We start from the raw sequence: 15,566 nt of genomic DNA on the forward strand, positions 1-15,566 counted from the left end.
CCCCTTCTCTCGCTCTCTCATTCTCTCCCCTTCTCTCGCTCTCGCCCTCTCTCCCCTTCTCTCGCTCTCGCCCTCTCATCCCTTTTCTCGCTCTCGCCCTCTCTCCCCTTCTCTCGCCCTCTCTCCCTCTCTCCCCTTCTCTCGCTCTCTCATTCTCTCCCCTTCTCTCGCTCTCGCCCTCTCTCCCCTTCACTTGCTCTCGCCGTCTCTCCCCTTCTCTCGCTCTCGCCCTCTCTCCCCTTCTCTCGCTCTCGCCCTCTCTCCCCTTCTCTTGCTCTCGCCCTCTCTCCCCTTCTCTCGCTCTCGCCCTCTCTCCCCTTCTCTCGCTCTCGCCCTCTCTCCCCTTCTCTCGCTCTCGCCCTCTCTCCCCTTCTCTCGCTCTCGCCCTCTCTCCCCTTCTCTCGCTCTCGCCCTCTCTCCCCTTCTCTCGCTCTCGCCCTCTCTCCCCTTCTCTCGCTCTCGCCCTCTCTCCCCTTCTCTCGCTCTCGCCCTCTTTCCCCTTCTCTTGCTCTCGCCCTCTCTCCCCTTCTCTCGCTCTCGCCCTCTCTCCCCTTCTCTCGCTCTCGCCCTCTCTCCCCTTCTCTCGCTCTCGCCCTCTCTCCCCTTCTCTCGCTCTCGCCCTCTCTCCCCTTCTCTCGCTCTCGCCCTCTCTCCCCTTCTCTCGCTCTCGCCCTCTCTCCCCTTCTCTCACTCGCCCTCTCTCCCCTTCTCTCGCTCTCGCTCTCTCTCGCCCTCTCTCCCCTTCTCTCGCTCTCGCCCTCTCTCCCCTTCTCTCGCTCTTGCCCTCTCTCCCCTTCTCTCGCTCTCGCCCTCTCTCCCCTTCTCTCGCTCTCGCCCTCTCTCCCCTTCTCTCGCTCTCGCCCTCTCTCCCCTTCTCTCGCTCTCGCCCTCTCTCCCCCTTCTCTCACTCGCCCTCTCTCCCCTTCTCTCGCTCTCGCTCTCTCTCGCCCTCTCTCCCCTTCTGTCGCTCTCGCCCTCTCTCCCCTTCTCTCGCTCTCGCCCTCTCTCCCCTTCTCTCGCTCTCGCCCTCTCTCCCCTTCTCTCGCTCTCGCCCTCTCTCCCCTTCTCTCGCTCTCGCCCTCTCTCCCCTTCTCTCGCCCTCTCTCCCTCTCTGGCATAATCTATTTTGTATTACTGGATGTGCTGATTGTTTGATGATCCATTCCGTGGTTCTGTACTGGTTATTGAGTTTCTCTATCTTTCCTCTGTCCGGCAGGAAGTACCTGCAGGTGTGTGTCCGCAACCTGTCAGACATTGATTTCCTCTTGTTTGATCCTCAGTTGGTGAAAGTTTCCAATAGCTCGGAGCTAAGCTTTGTGTCAATGAATTCCCTCAAACAGCAGGTAAGGTTCCTATGGGCTGTTTAACAAGATTTCCTTCTCCAACTGCGACTGAGACACTCTTGTTCCCATCTCCCTCACCTGCTTCCTCTCGCCAGTGGGTTCCTGATTCTCATTGTTTGATGGTCAGTGGGATGGTCCCAAGACTGTTAGAGGGCTGTAATGAGCATTTCATGATATGTGGGTGTCAATAGCAAGGCCAGTATTTATTGCCCATCCCTAATTGCCCTTGAACTGAATGACTTGCTCGGCCATTTCAGAGTCACCCTCATTGCTGTGGGTCTGGAGTCTCATGTAGGCCAGACCAGGTAAGGACAGCAGATTTCCTTCCCTAAAGGACCAGATAGGTGTTTACTGTAATCGGTGATTGCTTCGTGCTTGCTTTTAATTCCAGATTAATTCATTAAATTTAACTTCCACCAGCTGGTGTGGTGCGATTTGGACCCATGTCCCTAGACCATTAGCCTCAGCCTCTGGTTTGCTGGTCCAGTAACTTTGCCATTAAAGCCACCATCTGCTCAAGTCATCATTTATCCCGTTCCTTGATGAGAGACGTAAAAGTTTTCACTCTCCAGATCTTTGGCATAATCCCCGCTGGGGAGAAGGGATCAATCACAATCCCCGCTGGGGAGAAGGGACCAATCACAATCCCCCCTGGGGAGAAGGGACCAATCACAATCCCCGCTGGGGAGAAGGGACCAATCACAATCCCCCCTGGGGAGAAGGGACCAATCACAATCCTCGCTCGGGAGAAGGGGCCTATCACAATCCCCGCTGGGGAGAAGGGACCAATCACAATCCTCGCTCGGGAGAAGGGGCCTATCACAATCCCCGCTGTGGAGAAGGGACCTATCACAATCCCTGCTGGGGAGAAGGGATCAATCACAATCCCCGCTGGGGAGAAGGGGCCTATCACAATCCCCGCTGGGGAAAAGGGACCAATCACAATCCCCGCTGGGGAGAAGGGACCAATCACAATCCCCCCTGGGGAGAAGGGACCAATCACAATCCTCGCTCGGGAGAAGGGGCCTATCACAATCCCCGCTGGGGAGAAGGGACCAATCACAATCCTCGCTCGGGAGAAGGGGCCTATCACAATCCCCGCTGTGGAGAAGGGACCTATCACAATCCCTGCTGGGGAGAAGGGACCAATCACAATCCCCGCTGGGGAAAAGGGACCAATCACAATCCCCGCTGGGGAGAAGGGACCTATCACAATCCACGCTGGGGAGAAGGGACCAATCACAATCCCCGCTGGAGAGAAGGGGCCTATCATGTAAAAGTCTGGAGAAGCTCAATGCTGAGAGGCTGTTTCCACTGGCTGCAGGTGGAGCATCTCAGTCTCAGGGTAAGGGGTCTGCCTTTTAGGACTGAGATACAAAGATATAAATTAGAGCAGGAGTTGGCCGCTTGGCACACCAACCCTGCTCTCCCACTCAATAAGATCATGTCTGATCTGACTGTAACCTCAACCCCACATTCCTGCCGATAACCTTTCACCCCCTTGTTAATCAAGAATCTATCTACCCCGGCCCTAAATATTCAAAGACTCTGCTTCCACCGCCTTTTGAGGAAGAGAATTCCAAAGACTCACTAACCTCTGAGAGAAAAAAAATCTCCTCATCTCTGTCTTAAATGGGTGACCCCTAGTTCTAGATTCTCCCACAAGAGGAAACATCCTCCCCACATCCACCCTGTCAAGATCCCTCAGGATCATAAAGGTTTCAGTTAAGTCCCCTCTCACTCTTCTAAACTCCAGTGGATACAAGCCTAACCTCTCCAACCTTTCCTCATAAGACAGCCCACCCATTCCAGGTATTAGTTTAATAAACCTTCTCTGAACTGCTTCTAATGCATTTACGTCTTTCTTGAAATAAGGAGACCAGTGCTGTACATAATACTCCAGATGTGGTCTCACTAATGCCCTGGACAACTGAAGCATGACCTGCCTACTTTTGTACTCAATTCCCCTCACAATAAATGATAACATTCTATTAGCTTTCCTAATTACCTGCTGTACCTGCATTCTAACCTTTTTGTGATTCATGCACCAGGACACTCAGCTCCCTCTGAATCTCAGAGCTCAGCAATCTCTCACCATTTAGATAACGAGCTTCTTTTTTATTCTTCCTGCCAAAATGGACAATTCCATATTTGCCCACATTATACTCCATTTGCCAGAACTTTGCCCATTGTACCCTCCTTATGTCCTCTTCACAATTTACTTTCCTACCTTTGTGTGTCATCAGCAAATTTAGCCACCATTCCTTCAGTCCCTTCATCCAAGGTTGAGGGGAAGTTTCTTCATTGAGAGGGTTGTGATTCAGTGGAATGCTCAGTCATTGAGGGTATTCCAGACTGAGATTGATAGATTTTTAACCTCTAAGACAATTTAGGGATATGGGGATGGACATAGAAACTAGGAGCAGGAGGAGGCCCTTCGAGTCTGCTCCACCATTCATTATGATCATGGCTGATCATCCAACTCAATAGCCTGCTCCCGCTTTCTCCCCATACCCTTTGATCCCTTTCACCCCAAGGGCTATATCTAACCCCTTCTTGAAAACATACAATGTTTTGGTCTCAACTACTTTCTGTGGTAGTGAATTCCACAGCCTCACCACTCTCTGGGTGAAGAAATTTCTCCTCATCTCAGTCCTAAATGGTCTACCCCGTATCCTCAGACTGTGACCCCTGTTTCTGGACTCCCCCACCATCGGGAACATCCTTCCTGCATCTACCCTGTCTAGTCCTGTTAGAATTTTATAGGTTTCTATGAGATCCCCCCTCATTCTTCTGAACTCCAGTGAATATAATCCTAATCGACTCAATCTCTCCTCATATGTCAGTCCCGCCATCCCAGGAATCAGTCTGGTAAATCTTCGCTGCACTCCCTCTATAGCAAGAACATCCTTCCTCAGATAAGGAGACCAAAACTGCACACAGTATTCCAGCTGTGGTCTCACCAAGGCCCTGTATAATTGCAGCAAGACATCTCTGCTCCTGTACTCGAATCCTCTCGCTATGAAGACCAACATACCATTTGCCTTCTTTACCGCCTGCTGCACCTGTCCGCTTACCGTCAGCGACTGGTGTACAAGGACACCCAGGTCTCATTGCACATTCTCCTCTCTCAACTTATAGCCATTCAGATAAGAATCTGCCTTCCTGTTTTTGCTACCAAAATGGATAACCTCACATATATCCACATTATACTGCATCTGCCACGCATTTGTCCTCTCACACAGCTTGTCCAAATCACACTGAAGCATCTCTGCATCCTCCTCACAGCTCACCCTCCCACCCAGCTTTTTGTCATCTGCAAATTTGGAGATATTACATTTAAACAGGGAGAGATTAACATTGGCCATGTGGTCTTGTTGGATGGGATCTACATGTGCTCTGTTTTATTGCCTCAGCACATGTACAGCAAGCAAGTCACCTTCTTCCTGTGGGAGTTCAAGTGGAGCCAGGAACCAAGGGCCTCTGTGCATTGCCAATTCAGTGTGGACTTCACACCACTGCCAGGCCAGGAACTTGGATCGATGAAACCATTTACCTACGAGCTCAAACTGGACAATTTCTGTGTAAGTTGAAGTTGCAGATCCTGGGTCTCCAGGTGGTAAGGAATGAAGCCACAGGATCTTGTGGATCTGGGTAGGTCACCATTAACATTGTCTCAATTCTTCACAGGAACTGCCGAGTTTCTTAGTGCTCTTGACAATATTTCAGATTTTCCCAGTGCTTCTCTCTGTGTTTGGAGGATTCCTTTGCTCCAATTACACTGGCTTGCTCTTTGCTAACTATTTACAATGTATGTTTTTTATTCATTCATGAGATGTGGGTGTCGCTGGCTGGGCCAGCATTTATTGCCCATCCCTAGTTGCCCTTGAGAAGGTGGTGGTGAGCTGCCTTCTTGAACGGCTGCAGTCCATGTGGTGTAGGTACACCCACAGTGCTGTTAGGGAGGGAGTTCCAGGATTCTGACCCAGCGACAATGAAGCACCAGTGTATGTAATGCGCCTGTCTCTCCCCTCACCTTGTACTGTACAATAACCCTGCCACCTGACCCTGCACTATGCTGTAACCCTGCCCCCTGACCCTGTACTGTACAGTAACCCTGCCCCCTGACCCTGTACTGTACAGTAACCCTGCCCCCATGACCCTGTACTGTACAGTAACCCTGCCCCCATGACCCTGTACTGTACAGTAACCCTGCCCCCTGACCCTGTACTGTGCTGTAATCCTGCCCCCTGACCCTGTACTGTACAGTAACCCTGCCCCCTGACCCTGTACTGTGCTGTAATCCTGCCCCCTGACCCTGTACTGTACAGTAACCCTGCCCCCTGACCCTGTACTGTACAGTAACCCTGCCCCCTGACCCTGCACTATGCTGTAACCCTGCCCCCTGACCCTGTACTGTACAGTAACCCTGCCCCCTGACCCTGTACTGTACAGTAACCCTGCCTCCTGACCCTGTACTGTGCTGTAATCCTGCCTCCTGACCCTGTACTGTAGAGTAACCCTGCCTCCTGACCCTGTACTGTACAGTAACCCTGCCTTCTGACTCTGTACTGTGCTGTAATCCTGCCCCCTGACCCTGTACTGTACAGTAACCCTGCCTCCTGACCCTGTACTGTGCTGTAATCCTGCCCCCATGACCCTGTACTGTGCTGTAATCCTGCCCCCTGACCCTGTACTGTACAGTAACCCTGCCCCCTGACCCTGTACTGTACAGTAACCCTGCCCCCTGACCCTGTACTGTACAGTAACCCTGCCTCCTGACCCTGTACTGTGCTGTAATCCTGCCCCCTGACCCTGTACTGTGCTGTAATCCTGCCTCCTGACCCTGTACTGTGCTGTAATCCTGCCCCCTGACCCTGTACTGTACAGTAACCGTGCCTCCTGAGCCTGTACTGTACAGTAACCCTGCCCCCTGACCCTGTACTGTGCTGTAACCCTGCCTCCTGAGCCTGTACTGTACAGTAACCCTGCCTCCTGAGCCTGTACTCTGCTGTAATCCTGCCCCCTGACCCTGTACTGTACAGTAACCCTGCCTCCTGACCCTGTACTGTGCTGTAATCCTGCCCCCTGACCCTGTACTGTACAGTAACCCTGCCTCCTGAGCCTGTACTATACAGTAACCCTGCCGCCTGACCCTGTACTGTACAGTAACCCTGCCTCCTGAGCCTGTACTCTGCTGTAATCCTGCCCCCTGACCCTGTACTGTACAGTAACCCTGCCCCCGACCCTGTACTGTACAGTAACCCTGCCTCCTGAGCCTGTACTCTGCTGTAATCCTGCCCCCTGACCCTGTACTGTACAGTAACCCTGCCCCCTGACCCTGTACTGTGCTGTAATCCTACCCCTGACCCTGTACTGTACAGTAACCCTGCCTCCTGACCCTGTACTGTACAGTAACCCTGCCCCCATGACCCTGTACTGTACAGTAACCCTGCCTCCTGACCCTGTACTGTGCTGTAATCCTGCCCCCTGACCCTGTACTGTACAGTAACCCTGCCTCCTGACCCTGTACTATACAGTAACCCTGCCCCCTGACCCTGTACTGTACAGTAACCCTGCCTCCTGACCCTGTACTGTGCTGTAATCCTGCCTCCTGACCCTGTACTGTGCTGTAATCCTGCTCTCTCTCCTCAGACCCTATATGATGTTAAAGCTGAAATATTCCCTCCCCTTGGAGCTGAGATGTGTAAAATGGGAACCCTGTGCAACCTGGAAGTGTCGATTGTGCGTCTGTCTGACATCACCGAGGTGGATAAGGATGAAGCTTTAGTGGAGTGCGATGGGTATTGTACCACGAAGCTGATGTATGAAGGTACGGTGTTTCTTGTGGCACAGCTCGATGCACTCTCAGAAAGTCTGTGTTTTCAGCTGCACCTGATTTTAACCCATAAGCTGCAGTGTTTACAGGATAATGGCTCCATGTGTCAGTCAGTGTCTGAACGATTGATAGGACTGAACTTGGTGCCTCTTCAATTCACTTAAAACCTCTAATTTATCATTGGGTGGATTGAGCATAGATTCTCTGGCATTTATAAGAATGACAGTTGACCTCACTGACAGGTGTATGTGCTGGCTGGAGAGTCTAGAGATGGTCACAGTCTCGAATAATTGGCTGATCAATAAGGACTGAGATGGTGAATCTATGGAATTCTCAATCACAGAGAACTCAGGAAGTTCCATCGCTGACCATGCTCAACACAGAGATTAATATATATTTGGACTCGAAAGGAATCAAGGGATTGATTGGGACAGTGAGGTTGATGTGGGAGTTTGGCATTGAGACCTTGAGATGCTACATTACCTCTTCCTGCTCTTATATTTAACATTCTCGTCTTATAATTCACTTCCTTTTCCTTACTCACACTGAGACATCGACGCCCACCCTTCCAAAAAAAACTTTACTCTGTATCTAACCCCATGCTGTACCTGTCCTGGGAGTGTTTGATGGGGACAGTGTAGAGAGAGCTTTACTCTGTATCTAACCCTGTGCTGTACCTGTCCTGGGAGTGTTTGATGGGGACAGTGTAGAGGGAGCTTTACTCTGTATCTAACCCCGTGTTGTACCTGTCCTGGGAGTGTTTGATGGGGACCGTGTAGAGTGATCTAGCTGATGTTGACACCGTACATGAAGTGAAACATTCTCTGTTACCTGATGCTACAAGGTCTGCAACAGAAATATTGCTTCTAAATGATTTGGGTTAAGATTGTATATGACCTGGTCCCTGAGTCCTGCGGTTACTATCTTCAGCTGTGTAGAGCTTTGAAATGTTTTTTCCTTTTGCAGTTGTTGACAACAGCAGTAACTGGGCCGTGTGTGGTAAGAGCTCCGGAGTTATCTCCATGCCAGTTTCTGCACGTGCCACCCACAAAGTTCACATGGAAGTGATGCCTCTGTTTGCTGGATTCCTCCCATTTCCTGATGTTAGACTCTTCAAGTATCTCCCCTTCCAGCCCAGCCCATCCGGACAAATGGACACGGGTAAGAGATTGAGGAATGGACCTTTAAGGATCAAGGATCCCCACAGGAGACTACGAGAGAGGAGCAAGGGTGTGGAGGGTAACAAGTTGGTTTAAAAAGCTGGTTAGAGGAGAATGAATTGGCCATCAAGAGAGAAGGTCAGTGTTTGAGGGTGAGTGGGTGACTGTGTCAATCAGGATTGACTCCTGGATCTGGTCACTGTGTACACTGCTGATTAGGAACTGGACTCGGAGCGAACGGGGACCAAATTAGAAACAAAAAACTAAAGGAAACAGCGTAAATAATTCCTGAGACCCACAGGAAGTGGCAGGAAATTCTTAAAAAGTAGCTGGAATGGGGATAAATGTTGGATGGAACTCATTACGGGTGAGGTGGTAGATTTTTATAAAAAGTAATAATTATACTTTGCGCGGAGAAAATGTTGGGTGATGTGGAAGAGCAGAGAGATTTGGAACAGAAGATCATGAGAATTCAGAGCAGGGGTCGGCCCCTCAAGCCTGTTCCCCCATTCAGTAAGATCATGGCTGATCTGGATGTGGCTTTCGGGGCCAGATTGATCAGAACTTAAAAACAGTATTTCAGGTGGTAATGCTCAGATTAAAACCTGATGGAATACTGAGATTTATGGCAAGAAGTTCAGAGTAAATAGTCGTTTGGTAGTACAGAGCTTGAGTATTGCTGGAAAAAGACATTTTGTTGAAGATTTTCATCTTGCACTCATCAGAATACCAATGTCAGGGGAAGCAACAACTTATACTATATGAGAAGAGAGTTCTGATTGGTGGGCAAGTGGACTCTGATTGGTAAAGGCGTCGCCATGGAGAATGCATCAGTTAATGGTGACTGACAGTTAACTCCCAAGCATTGTTTGAAATCTTAAACCAGGTCAAAGCATTGCCCTGAGGAATGAACCAGCAAATGGCTGTTCCTTATTTTGTTTAGCTGAAACAGACACAATGACGTGTACATATTCTTTCTGTCTGCAAAGAACAGGGCCCCGTGTGTTAATACATGTAGCTTCCAGCACATGCAAATGAACCACATCCTGAGCCCAAATGACAATCTGAAATTGGTTGTCAGTGTAATTCTTAGCACAGTGAGGATTATTTAGCAAATGTTGTCCAATCATAGAATCACATCCAATGTCAGACACTGAGTTTGCAGTTGTGCAAACACGGGCTGGTTGGATATAGTCTGTATCTTGCCTGTTATGGACAGTGGCTGGGATACAGTCCACCAGCCTTTGGAGTAGAGTACTGGTGGACACAGGTCTGTCACTGTATAACACTGGGGTACAGTACTGGTGGGGACAGGTCTGTCACTGTATAACACTGGGGTACAGTACTGGTGGACGCAGGTCTGTCACTGTATAACACTGGGGTACAGTACTGGTGGACACAGGTCTGTCACTGTATAACACTGGGGTACAGTACTGGTGGACACAGGTCTGTCACTGTATAACACTGGGGTACAGTACTGGTGGGGACAGGTCTGTCACTGTATAACACTGGGGTACAGTACTGGTGTGGACGGGTCTGTCACTGTATAACACTGGGGTACAGTACTGGTGGGGACGGGTCTGTCACTGTATAACACTGGGGTACAGTACTGGTGGGGACGGGTCTGTCACTATAACACTGGGGTACAGTACTGTTGGGGACAGGTCTGTCACTGTATAACACTGTGGTACAGTACTGTTGGGGACAGGTCTGTCAGTGTATAACACTGGGGTACAGTACTGGTGGGGACGGGTCTGTCACTGTATAACACTGTGGTACAGTACTGTTGGGGACAGGTCTGTCACTGTATAACACTGGGGTACTGGTGGGTTTGGGTTCGGGTGATATCTGGACTGGTGTTTTTCCCTCCATTGGCACTCTCTGTGGTGATGATTGTCTGATTGTCTGTCTCTGCTTCCTGCAGATAGTTGGATTGAGAACGACAGTTTGTCCTTGGACAGGAACCTTGATGACCAGGTAGAAAGCAGCAGTTTGCGGAGCAGGGGAAGTACCCATTCCTCAGGCAGTAGTGAGCACAAGGGTGTGCCGATGCCGCGCTTGTTACCATTCTCAACTGGGCAAGTCTTCAACACCAGTGCCAGCATGCAGATTCTTGTTATTCCCAGTCAGGATGACCACATGTTGGAGATTAATGTGACGTGACTGCAATCAATGATTTGACTGTGCTCTGTAGCGTTATGTGAGTGTTCTGTGATGTGATGATGCTCTGTAATGTAACGTGAAGTCAGAGCTTTGGGACATTACATGACAGTGATTCGTGACATGACAGTGCACTAACATAACGTGACTTTGACTGTCACTCTCTGTAAATGTTACTGTACAGTGAGTTGCTGTGTGAGTGGTGTTGTAATTATGTTCTGTCTTTGTATTAATTACACCGAAAAATTAGTGACTCTCTTTCAATGAGAAAGAAATGATGTGATTTGATATAAAAGTCACTTTCTAAGAGCAGGATTTACAGGAGCTGTTCAGCCCCTCACACACCCCAACAAAACCTGCACTGTCCCTGGACTCCAGCTGTACATATCCTGATATTCAGGGATTAGGGGTGACTCTGTGCACACTCCATGTGATATCAGCTCCTGGTTCTCTGATTCTCTTGGCGAGGCTGCACCTCAAAGCAGTGCCAGTGTCAGAGTGAACCTGCCAAACTGTGTGGGATGCACAGAGCCACCCTCTGACAGGACTCTCTCACCACTGACCACACCTCAGTGATTATTCTCCTTTCCTGATTGTTTTTGATTGAAATGATTTAGATCCAGACTGTGGTTGAATGAATAATTCTTTATTTATTTACATAATCCTTAATTTTTCATCCAGGTTTAATTATATAAATATATATATATATAGAGAGAAAGATTAATATAAGGTTTTGAAATTTGTGTTGGTGTGAGTGGGTTTCTGGGACAGCTTGCATTAACCAAGGCTGGAACACCTCAGTGGGGGCAAGTTCACCAGGCACCTGAGACATCACCCACCCCCGCCCCAAACTCCACACCCACCACCCACCCCCCCCCCACAGCTCAATTTCAATGCAATTCCCCAAAGACTGAGGGGCTGAGAGTCAGGTCAGGGGGTATCGATCTACATTTCTACCCCCGGGAGTTCAGTATTCACAATAAATAAAGTGATAATCTCGCGGCTTTGTTACCCCTGTCAATCTCAGCCTTGTGTTAGTCATTACAGAGTGCAAATGCTGGATGTTCAGTAAACTGTCAGCATTCTAGAAACATCATAAAAATTGACATCCTCAACACCTTGGATGCATTGAGTGTCTGATTTGTGTCTTTATGAACCTTCTGCTCAGTAACTCTTTGAAGAGCCAGTGAGGTTTCTCCTTAATCTGTCAACTGTTGGTTGGTGAGATGGAGTGGGAGGGTGGGAGAATTGGAGTGGGAGGGTGGGAGAATTGGAGTGGGAGGGGAGAGTTGGCGTGGAGGGTGGGAGAGTTGGCGTGGAGGGTGGGAGAGTTGGCGTGGAGGGTGGGAGAGACGGGGTGCAGGGTGGGAGAGACGGGGTGCAGGGTGGGAGAGACGGGGTGCAGGGTGGGAGAGACGGGGTGCAGGGTGGGAGAGACGGGGCGGAGGATGGGAGAGTCGGGGCGGAGGTTGGGAGAGTCGGGGCGGCGTCCTTGAGCCATTGTTTTCACTTTGTGACCTGGGGCCTGAGTTGCGAAACCAGCTCGTGCACTTTCTCAGTGACCAGAATGAGCAAGTGGTGAGAGGGATCTGTCCTAGAGAAAAACAGCATTTTTAAAAAATTCATTCACAGGATGTGGGCATCACTGGCTGGGCCAGCATTTATTGCCCATCCCTAGTTGCTCTTAAGAAGGTGGTGGTGAGCTGCCTTCTTGAACCGCTGCAGTCCATGTGGTGTAGGTACACCCACAGTGCAGTTAGAGAGGGAGTTCCAGGATTTTGACCCAGCGACAGTGGGTTTCCAAGTCAGGATGGTGAGTGATTTGGAGGGGAACTTCCAGGTGGTGGTGTTCCCATCTATCTGCTGCCCTTGTCCTTCTAGATGGTAGCAGTCGTGGGTTTGGAAGGTGCTGTTGAAGGACCCTTCGTGAGTTTCTGCAGTGCATCTTGTAGATGGTACACACGCTACTACTGTGCGTCGGTGGTGGAGGGAGTGAATGTTTGTGGTTGTGGTGCCAAACAAGTGGGGCTGCTTTGTCCTGGATGGTGTCAAGCTTCTTGGGTGTTGTGAGAGCTGCACTCATCCAAGCAAGTGGAGAGTATTCCATCACACTCCTGACTTGTAGATGGTGGACAGGTTTTGGGGAATCAGGAGCTGAGTTACTCATCGCAGGATTCCTAGCCTCTGACCTGTTCTTGTAGCCACAGAGTTTATATGGCTAGTCCAGTTCAGTTTCTGGTCAATGGTAACCCCCAGGATGTTGATAGTGGGAGATGGAATGTCAAGGGCTGATGGTTAGATTCTCTCTTGTTGGCGATGGTCATTGCCTGACACTTGTGTGGCATGAGTGTTACTTACCACTTGTTAGCCCAAGCCTGGATATTGTCCAAGTCTTGCTGCATTTGGACATGGACTGCTTCAGTATCTGAGGAGTTGCGAATGGTACTGAACATTGTGCAATCATCAGCAAACATCCCCACTTCTGACCTTATGATGGAAGGAAGGTCATTGATGAAGCAGCTGAAGATGGTTGGGCCGAGGACACTACCCTGAGGAACTCCTGCACTGATGTCCTGGAGCTGAGATGATTGACCTCCAACAACCACAGCCGTCTTCCTTTGTGCTAGGTATGACTCCAAACACAGCCTTGATGTCGAGGGCAGTCACTCTCACCTCTGGAGTTCAGCTCTTTTGTCCATGTTTGAACCAAAGCTATAATGAAGTCAGTAGCTGAGTGGCCCTGGCGGAACCCAAACTGAGCGTCAGTGAGCAGGGCAGGTTATTGCTAAGCAAGTGCCGCTTGATAGCACTGTTGACGATCCCCTCCATTACTTTACTGATAATGGAGAGTAGACTGATGGGGTGGTAATTGGCCAGGTTGGATTTGTCTTGCTTTTTGTGTACAGGACATACCTGGGCAATTTTCCACATTGCTGGGTAGATGCCAGTGTTGTAGCTGTACTGGAACAGCTTGGCTAGGGGTGCGGCAGGTTCTGGAGCACAAGTCTTCAGTACTGTTGCCAGAATATTGTCAGAGCCCAGAGCCTTTTCAACTAACGTGGAGTGAATTGAAAACAAAAACAGAATTACCTGGAAAAACTCAGCAGGTCTGGCAGCATCGGCGGAGAAGAGTTGACGTTTCGAGTCCTCATGACCCTTCAACAGAACTGAATTGGCTGAAAACTGGCATCTGTGATGCTGGGGACCTCTGGTGGAGGCCGAGAGGATCATCCACTTGCTACAATCTTTAGCCAGAAGTGCCAAATGCTTCAGCCTTATCTTTTGCACTGATGTGCTGGGCTCCTCCATCATTGAGGATGGGGATATTTGTGGAGCCTCCTCCTCCAGTGAGTTGTTTAATTGTCCACCACCATTCACGACTGGAGGTGGCAGGACTGCAGAGCTTAGCTCTGGTCCATTGGTTGTGGGATCACTTAGCCCTGTCTATCACTTGCTGCTTATGCTGTTTGGCAGCAAGTAATCCTGTGTTGACACCTCATTTTTAGGTATTCCTGGTGCTGCTCCTGGCATGCCCTCCTGCACTCTTCATTGAACCAGGGTTGATCCCCTGGCTTGATGGTAATGGTAGAGTGGGGGATATGCTGGGCCATGAGGTTACAGATTGTGTTTGAGTACAATTCTGCTGCTGCTGATGGCCCACAGCACCTCATGAATGCCCAGTCTTGAATTGCTAGATCTGTTCAAAATCTAACCCATTTAGCACGGTGGTAGCGCTACACAACACGATGGAGGGTATCCTCAATGTGAAGGCAGGACTTCGTCTCCACAATGACTGTGTGGTGGTCACTCCTACTGATACTGTCATGGACAGATGCATCTGTGACAGGCAGGTTGGTGAGGATGAGGTCAAGTATGTTTTTCCGTCTTGTTGGTTCCCTCACCACCTGCTACAGACCCAGTCTAGGACTCAGCCAGCTCAGTCTGTGGTGGTGCTACTGAGCCACTTTTGGTGATGGACATTGAAGTCTCCCACCCAGAGAACATTCTGCACCCTTGCCACCCTCAGTGCTTCCTCCAAGTGGTGTTCAACATGGAGGAGCACTGATTCAGCAGCTGAGGGAGGGCGGTACGTGGTAATCAGCAGGAGGTTTCCTTGCCTGTGTTTGACCTGATGCCATGAGACTTCATGGGGTCTGGAGTCTATGTTGAGGACTCCCAGGGCAACTCCCTCCTGACTGTATACCTCTGTGCCCCCATCTCTGCTGGGTCTGTCCTGCTGGTGGGACAGGACATACCCAGGGATGGTGATGGTGGTGGTGTCTGGGACATTATCTGTAAGTTATGATTTCGTGAGGATGACTATGTCGGACTGTTTCTTGACTAGTCAGTGAGACAGCTCCCCCAATTTGGCACCAGCCCCTAGATGTTAGTAAGGAGGAATTTTCAGGGTCGACAGGGCTATGTTGCTGTTGTCGTTTCCGGTGTCTAGGTCGATGCCGGGTGGTCGTTTGTTTGAGACTTTTTAGCAGCTTAATACAACTGAGCGGCTTGCTAGGCCATTTCAGAGGACATTTAAGAGTCAACCACATTGCTGTGGGTCTGGAGTCACATGTAGGCCAGACCAGGTAACGACAGCAGATTTCCTTCCCTAAAGGACATTAGTGAGTCAGTTGGGTTTTTATGACAATGGTTTCATGGCCATCATGAGACTCGTGTTGAATCAATATGATGAATGTTTCATTAACTACATTTGAGAAAAACCTTTGTTGGCTTTGAAACACTTTGGCATGTCCTGAGGTGCTGAATGATACTGCGGGAATGGAAATTCATCTCTCTTCAGTTTTGTACAAATATTTTGTGACTGTGACTCCGGCCCCCCTTCACCACTGGATTCCTGTCCCCCGCTTCCTGTTCCCCTCAACACTCGTCCCCTTGTTGTACTGTCCAGACTTTTCCCCTTTACTGCTCTGGGACTGTGGTGAAACCATCATTTCTCAGGTTGCTCAGTGAGTTTCAGTTGCTGGGACACCTTGGGGACAATGCAGCTGGGATTGAATAGGAATGCTAACTCTCCAAGTGAGTGAAGAGGAGTACCCGAGAACT

The 15,566-nt window shown here is 49.8% G+C and overlaps 1 protein-coding gene across 1 annotated transcript in view; it reads left to right on the forward strand.

The window, feature by feature from the left end:
* The window catches only part of trappc10 (trafficking protein particle complex subunit 10), an 89,179-nt gene extending 77,562 nt beyond the window's left edge, over positions 1 to 11,617 (forward strand). Inside the window, exons 19-23 of the mRNA XM_041211934.1 lie at positions 1,217 to 1,343; positions 4,760 to 4,927; positions 6,999 to 7,176; positions 8,149 to 8,343; positions 10,267 to 11,617. Of these exons, the coding sequence (XP_041067868.1) occupies positions 1,217 to 1,343; positions 4,760 to 4,927; positions 6,999 to 7,176; positions 8,149 to 8,343; positions 10,267 to 10,505 (907 nt within the window). The 3' untranslated portion in view covers positions 10,506 to 11,617. The remainder of the gene's footprint in view (positions 1 to 1,216; positions 1,344 to 4,759; positions 4,928 to 6,998; positions 7,177 to 8,148; positions 8,344 to 10,266) is intronic.
* The last annotated feature ends 3,949 nt before the right edge of the window (positions 11,618 to 15,566 follow it).

This window comes from Carcharodon carcharias, chromosome 18 (genome assembly GCF_017639515.1).
Source record: "Carcharodon carcharias isolate sCarCar2 chromosome 18, sCarCar2.pri, whole genome shotgun sequence".
Taxonomy (NCBI): domain Eukaryota; kingdom Metazoa; phylum Chordata; class Chondrichthyes; order Lamniformes; family Lamnidae; genus Carcharodon; species Carcharodon carcharias.